At 50.5% G+C, this 7,095-nt stretch overlaps 2 protein-coding genes across 2 annotated transcripts; both read left to right on the forward strand.

The window, feature by feature from the left end:
- Nucleotides 1–14: 14 nt before the first annotated feature.
- Nucleotides 15–1,580, forward strand: J4E83_009605 (uncharacterized protein; the record flags this gene model as incomplete). The annotated part of the gene is made up of 4 exons (XM_049336490.1): nt 15–217; nt 282–506; nt 570–757; nt 853–1,580. The coding sequence occupies 4 exons, from the start codon at nt 15–17 to the stop codon at nt 1,578–1,580; spliced, it is 1,344 nt and encodes a 447-aa protein (XP_049184423.1).
- A 675-nt stretch (nt 1,581–2,255) lies between these two features.
- Nucleotides 2,256–3,024, forward strand: J4E83_009606 (uncharacterized protein; the record flags this gene model as incomplete). Its single annotated transcript, XM_049336491.1, has 2 exons — nt 2,256–2,566; nt 2,613–3,024. The coding sequence occupies 2 exons, from the start codon at nt 2,256–2,258 to the stop codon at nt 3,022–3,024; spliced, it is 723 nt and encodes a 240-aa protein (XP_049184424.1).
- Between the last annotated feature and the right edge of the window lie 4,071 nt (nt 3,025–7,095).

Below are 7,095 nucleotides of genomic sequence, written 5' to 3' on the forward strand. Positions count from 1 at the left end.
CGCTCACGCAAATCATGACGCCCAAAACCTTGGAGCTCTCGGATATCTTCGAGAGTGCATGGGAGACCATCAGCGCGGCGCTCCCGCCACTCCTGTTGGCAAAGAAGAAGGTAGAGGGCGTGACAACAAGCAGTATGCGCTACATGTTTGAGGGTCCTCTGGGGGTGTGGGATATCGAAGGCGAGCTAAAGGACTTCTTAGCTGCTATTAAGCCAAGGTGAGTAGTAACCCCGTATGAGCAGCATTGAGGACAAATACTGACTGTCTACTCCCACGACTAGGTTTGACGACTGTTCAGCCAAGACGAACGTGAAGACTTCAGTGATTCTCGAGCTCTACCCAGACTTTGCGACAGCCGAGGGAGGGACAATGGCTGCAGAGATCGACGTTGATGGGCGCATCAAACAAAATGTTGCAACGCCAGTGCGAGCGGTTATACATGCGCTTGCAAGATGTGCAAACAAAGCTGATGAAATACTCTTACCCACTCGCGTTGAATACTCCAGGTAAGTTCACTGCGCGACGTGCATATAAAGCTTTTACTGACACCTATATCCACCGGTCCCTAGCTCTAAATTTGAGAATGTCAAAACGCGCCCCAAAGGCTCTGAGCCAGACCTCGTCTTCAAGGTCGGCCCCAAAGGCCGAGACCCGGTGCGCGTATTAGGAGAGTTCAAAATGTGTACGACTGTTGATCTTGCCGAGTTGATCTTGGATCCCAACTCCAAAAAGGCGAAATCATTTCGCAACCTTCTTGGTAGGTTATCACATATCTCCACCAGTCCGCACGCATTGTCACAACAATCATCGGAGGTCTCCGATCGAGCTAACCCCTCATCACAGGGCAACCAGGTAGGGATATGCGAGAAGCCAAGCTCAAGTATGGATTTATTTCCACTTACAAAGAGACCATTCTTCTCAGGATCGAACCGAACCAGTCTAATCCAGAAGAGTATGCTCTGTATTACTCACGCATCTTCCACGATGACATCGCGACTCATCTGGACAAGAACACCAATGTACAGGAGTTTGGTACACGTTTCGCAATTTTCTTCCTGCTACACAAAGTCGTCGTCGACGGTGGAGGTAAAGGCTACAGGCTTAAAGGGACCGAGATCCCGGACCAGAACCAGTGGTTCTCTACGAAGCTCACCGACAACGACGTCCCAGCGCGTGTAGCGTCGCGCTATGTTGACACACCTTCACCGTCATACTCCAAACCCAATCGGCGACTGCGTCCCAAAGCTAGCTTGTTGGACGTTATGTCACCCCATAAAGCTGCAGCTTCCTTCAAGAAGAGCATGCAAGTGATAAAGGATACCTACAAGCGGACCAAGCAGAACAACAGCCGGTCACCAACGCCCAGGTCTCCGCCCGGGGTCAGCTTTGCACCCCTTCCCAAAAGCGCCGAGTACTCCGAGGTGGCTGGTAGCTACTATGACGACGGCATCGACGATAGCGAGTACCGGGATGATGATCATGCCCCTTCTGAAGATGATGAACTGGAGGAAGTTCACGAAGTGGGGACACCGATTACGCCACTGCCACTGAGGAGAAGTGGGAGACTAGGTGGCAAGTAGCTTGAGAGTATCAGATCACCGTCCGTTAGAAGGGATTGACAGTACTGTTAAATCGTAGACGGTCGATCTTCAAATACATGTATGCATTACGGTGGAATGTTGATGCAAAGCAGGGCAACAAAACGCGGTCTAGTAGCCTTACATAGTAGTCTCAATGTGGGTGTATTTCCCAAACACCTTATATTCGCTGTAGTGCAGCAGTAGGTATACATGTATGTAAATGCAAGTAAGAAGACATGACCAGCTGTATATATCATAGTACATATAAACACTTGATATCCGTGCATTGTGACACTTGAATCCACGAATGGATTTCATTCGCGGGTATGTGCATCAATTGCACATGCACAGGCAACTTACTTGCGGCCCGATGTAGAAATCATTTATTAGTCCTCAAGGAATCTAGTACGTTTCTCAAAACTGCAACACTAAGTCATCGTTTGACATTTCCAATTACAATTGCGAGACGACTCCAGGTTCGAGCACTGAGCCAAGAATTTGCCAATGAAGTTACTGACGTTAGGTGACGCTAGATCTAATTGAGCTAGGCCTAGATTTAGCGCATTCCCGACTTGAGCCTGGTCGGGCGGTGCAACAACACACTGAGGCCCCAACATTGATCCACCTCTGCATAACTGTACACACTGCAGTCTAATCCGTTGAAATTGCTTCAAGATGAGCTCTCTTTCTATCTCCAACACTTCAAGCTCCTCCAGCGACTCACCCAAGCCCGAGAGTAATGTCGCCCCTGGTCGCGCGAAACCCCGCAAGTCGAAACCGTCTTCCAAGTGGCTGCGCAACAATCCGTACGTCGGCAAAATGTTTCGCATCACCGACAACTCGCGATGGAAGATTCTCGCACCGCTATCGAAGCTACAATTTCAGGACGTCCACAGTCCTTGCGAAGCGCGCCAGGTCTACACATGTGTTTGCCTCGATGGGCCCTGGAAAGACCTGGGCGAGTGTGTAGTCAAAGTCAAGTTTCAGTGAGTAATGTTTCATATTATTCGGACGTGTTAGTAACAGAATCAGGATGCGCGCAAGTATAGATACGGTTGAGATGTACGAGGGGATGATCGATGATGGGGAGAAGGAGCTGCAGGATCAAAACGACGCCCAAATCGCGTTCTTGTCTGCATACAAGCATCATCTCGAGATGTGCAACGCACCGGCCAGCTCATGCGAAAGCCCCGCCACAAGGAATGAGGTGCAAGCTCTTGACCTTCTTGAGCGCGAAGACTGTCAGCATTCTCCCTGGCTCTATGGTACGTCTATAGGCACGGTGCGCTCGGGTCTGCATCGCGAAGCCATAGTTGGAGGCTACAGTGTCCTCATACTCATGAACAAGCTGCCTGGCAAGACCTTGTCAATGGACATGTTCTGCGAGATGCCTCTGAAGGATAGGCAGTCCGTTCGCGAAGCCTTCAAAGAGGCATGGCTGTAAGTCTTCGTCTCACCAATCCCCTGCCTGTCTTGTTGACTGTTCGACAGTGCCGTGGTGAAATGTGGAGTTGTGCCGACCGATTATGGCCTGCGCAATATCATGTGGGATCAGGAGAATCGCAAGTGGTAAGCAAGGTTTCTATTCTCCAACAGCAAATTGCTGACGCTTGCATTGCAGTTACCTTATTGATTTCGAAGAGATTGACAATCTTCGTACGGACGAGAGTAGCGCTCCCAGCCTGACAGATCGCGAACTCGGGATGTGGATACCAAATGAGCGTAAAGTCGCGGAGTATTTGGCGTCCTGGGATGATTGATCTTCTGGTGTTGGTCAGTAGTCGACTGGAGGAAGGGTGCTCATGGTAAATGGGGTCGATACATCGGGCTGTTGCACTAGAAACTTGAACCTTTGCACATAGATTAGATAGTGATCAATACCCACGCATGCAAGCTCATTCATACGTTATTGATCGTATGAAGACACTGACCGAAGACGCATCTATGATGAACTCATGAAGTTCGAAATCGCCGCGGAAGTCTTCCTTTTCGGGTGCTAGCGCGGCCGAGAAAGCCCCGACCCCAATCCTTGTTCAACGTCGCGTCACAACCTCGCCTTCCCCTTCGCAACTTCCACCACTTCCTTGGCTCAGAAGCCCCGCCTCCAGCGACTCGTCGTGAATCACCAACCGACACTGGTACTGCTCTGATGTGCTGCACTCAGTCATGCCTTCTCGACCAGACATCAGTCGTCAATGACCTTCGTACCTAGTTGGCTTCAACACGTCACCGCGAAACCCGACTTCACCCGCATAGCCATCGCCACAGATTTTGTGTGTTAAAATCTTCTTCTGAAGTGGCTGTGCAGCGATGAATCTTCGTGCAGGGTACTGTCATCTCCACACCGCCAGCTACTCATGACGTGCCTGCTCGGAACCAGCCATACAAAGTGCGACTATGCTATGGAGATTAAGGCGAACGCAACGAACTTTGGAGATTATAGATCATGAGACGCGAGGTGGTAGCGGTGAACGGCACATGTATACCTAAGTATATTCCTCGTCTCGGCTCCTCAATCGTCACATCCTGTCTTCCTTGTCCTCCAGCCTGCTTATCACGCAATACCACAATGGCCTATGAACGATGAGCTACATGGCATTTGTGCCTCAAAGTAATTGATGCCGCCAACATCTGCGTCGTATTTTGCTCCATACACTCAACTGAAGTTAGACAGGTGAATACTCACCAAGATAATGTGTGCATTAACTTGCAAAAGATGCGACACGCATTGGGGCCAACCTTGAGAAAAGACGAGACGAGCGATGCCGAAACCCCATACGAACGATGTTGTACAAGAACCCACAAAAGAAGCATCCACCAGTACACCAAACCCAACGACCTTTGAGAACCCATACCATCTCCTACCAACTCTGAAGTCCTGCCCGCTCCATACAGCCAGAGCCCGTCTTTCACGGCTGCAGCATGTTTACGACCCCTCGCGCCTTCGGTCGAACTCGTCAACGCAATGCATGACTGCAGCTACACCCAGCTCGGCGCACGAAAAGATCGCCCTTTCCTTCTTCCAAAGGCGCTCGTCCATCCTTTTCGTCTTTTCAACCTCATGCGAGCAATGAAAGTCATGGAAGTACCCGCATATCTGGCAAGGCAGCCGGGGGTTGATGTTGTTATTGAACGCAATTCCAGGACTTAGGTATGGGAGACCTTTTCGGTGGGGTGCGCTCGTACCCTGCGGAATGTCCTGCTCCATGGATTCGTTGATGAGCTCTTGTTTGGCGCGCTGCATAGCAGGTAGGTGAGCGAACGACTTTGCGAGGCCGTCCCGGCGGTCTTTCAACAATGCTTGTTGGCCTTCATGATTCCACCCCATGAACGTGGAGCGGACGGTGACCCAATGCAGTTCTCGCTTAGGCCGGGCGACCTTGGATGGAAAGACCACATAAGAACATCGGGGAAGGACTCTCTTTTCTAGGCCAAGGTCTTGCACAGTCTTCTTCAACGACCCAACTAGATCCGTTGTTAGTCAGTGTTCTTCGAAGGGTGCTATGGTGAACTCACGAAATGCCTTGCATCCTTCCGGTGTCTCTAGATTAGGACGGGTTTCGGCATGTACGGTTTCGGCATGTACAGTTTGAGCAACAAGTTCGAGGGCAATCTCCGGAGGCGATGCTCGCACCTCATGCCAATGAGCCACACCTTGAAGGCGGATCTCCCTTGGTAGCAGCTTTCGCAGCGAATTGATTACCCCCCGTAGCGCTTGCATCGTCGCATTCATCTTCGGCACATCTTTCTTGAATTTGACTTTGGACCTGAGACTTACAAACCTCGGACGGAGTAGTCCATACGTTTGCCATCGAAGCGCTCTAGTTACGTCGTCAATGTATGGGTACCACTGTCTTCCAATGCTGGAATTCGGGTCGCTTTTGGCCCATTCGGCGTTGAGATGAGTGGTAGATGGCGATAGATCTAGATGGCCCTTCTCTTTTACGAGCGTCTGAATGGCCCTCCCAACTGAAAGAAGCGTATGTGCGTCTAGCGCGAATCTTCCGGCACTATCTTTCGGATCGTGTGGGATTGAATCGAGGTTGACGCTCGCCGTCCATGATGGCAGATCCCGCACAGCATCAATACCAAGACTTGCTCTGCACTTGCATGGTATGCGGCCATTTGTAGTATTATTGCCCGGGAAAAATTGATCCAAATGTACTGAGGCGATACGTTCACAAACTGGACATACTGCTCTGCCAGTAGGGTGTATGAAAGGTACAATAGGTTTAGGATGCAGCGAGGACAAAGGGCAATCAGGAGATAGAGCAACGATTGGGGGCGTTGAAAGTGTAGATTTGGATCTGATAGCAGGCAATGAGCGAGATGGGCGATAGGATAGCAGGATTGATGGGCAGTTTCTTCGATGGAGTGATACAGAATTTAATCTTTGTATGAGCGCCATTGGTAACAAGGTTATCGTGAATCGTTCAAGATGCGTATACAACCCAACTCTCTGCTACAGGTACTTTGTTGTCACCCAAATACCTGATATCGCTTGCTACACCTGCCACCAACTCTTTGATGAGCTGTGGCGAGAAGCAACTTGCGCTGTCGATATGCGACTTTGGAACTGCGTCGAATCGACATGCTTGCTACGCGTCTCGTCTGGAAGCATTCCTTGTGCCAGTGCTAGACCCGCCTGCGCTCAACATGATTGCTCTCGTCAGATCTCAACGCATTCTTTGGGCGACGATTGACTTTGCTTGAGTTTGACATGTTGACACACGCGCGTCGGTGAAAGGTATCTTTGTTCGTGATTCGTTTTGGGACCGCTTTGTTCAGCATGTTTGTGAGGCTACCATTGCGAAAACATGTTGACACCGGTGCTTTCTTTGCCTGGGTTCTAAACACTTGGTATTCCTTCAAGGACACATGCAGACTGGTGTTGACTTTGCTCGGGTGTGGTGGAGAAATCCGCAGGTTGTTGCGGCGTTTGTCGCCGTCTTGCCACCACGAAAGAGTGCTCAATCATCTAAAATGAGTGCTGTAGACTCCACAGTGGGGTGAATTTGCTTCCAAACATGTTCGCCGCTTTGACGAAGTCGCACCGAAATCATGTTTGGTGTTGCAAATGCTGTGCAAAGCACAATGAATTCCTCCGCTCCGCAGCCTAGACAGATCAGTTTGCCCAAAGTAGTCCACTAGCTGATCAACATCCGTGCAGAATGACTTCACTACCGAGATCTGAACAATATCATCGCGACGTTGATGATTCGGGCGCGACCTTTGCTATCACAGTTAACGCGCTAGACCCTTCGCTAGTCTCACCTCTAGCCTATTATAACCCCTCTTACCCTGCGCACCTGCCTGCCTCCACTAGTGCCCACGTACCTCACCTCCCTAGGCATTAAACCTCAACTCACCCCGAACAATCTTCGCGCTCATGGCATCCTCCCGTCTCCTTCGACGTGCAGCACCTTTCTCACTCCCCGCCCGCCTTCTTAACCATCATCGAATGTCGACAAACAAGAACGCACGTCCACATCTACCGACGCTAGGTTTTGGCAGG

The sequence above is a fragment of the Alternaria metachromatica genome (assembly GCF_023757995.1).
Source record: "Alternaria metachromatica strain BMP 0045 chromosome Unknown scaffold_34, whole genome shotgun sequence".
NCBI lineage: Eukaryota > Fungi > Ascomycota > Dothideomycetes > Pleosporales > Pleosporaceae > Alternaria > Alternaria metachromatica.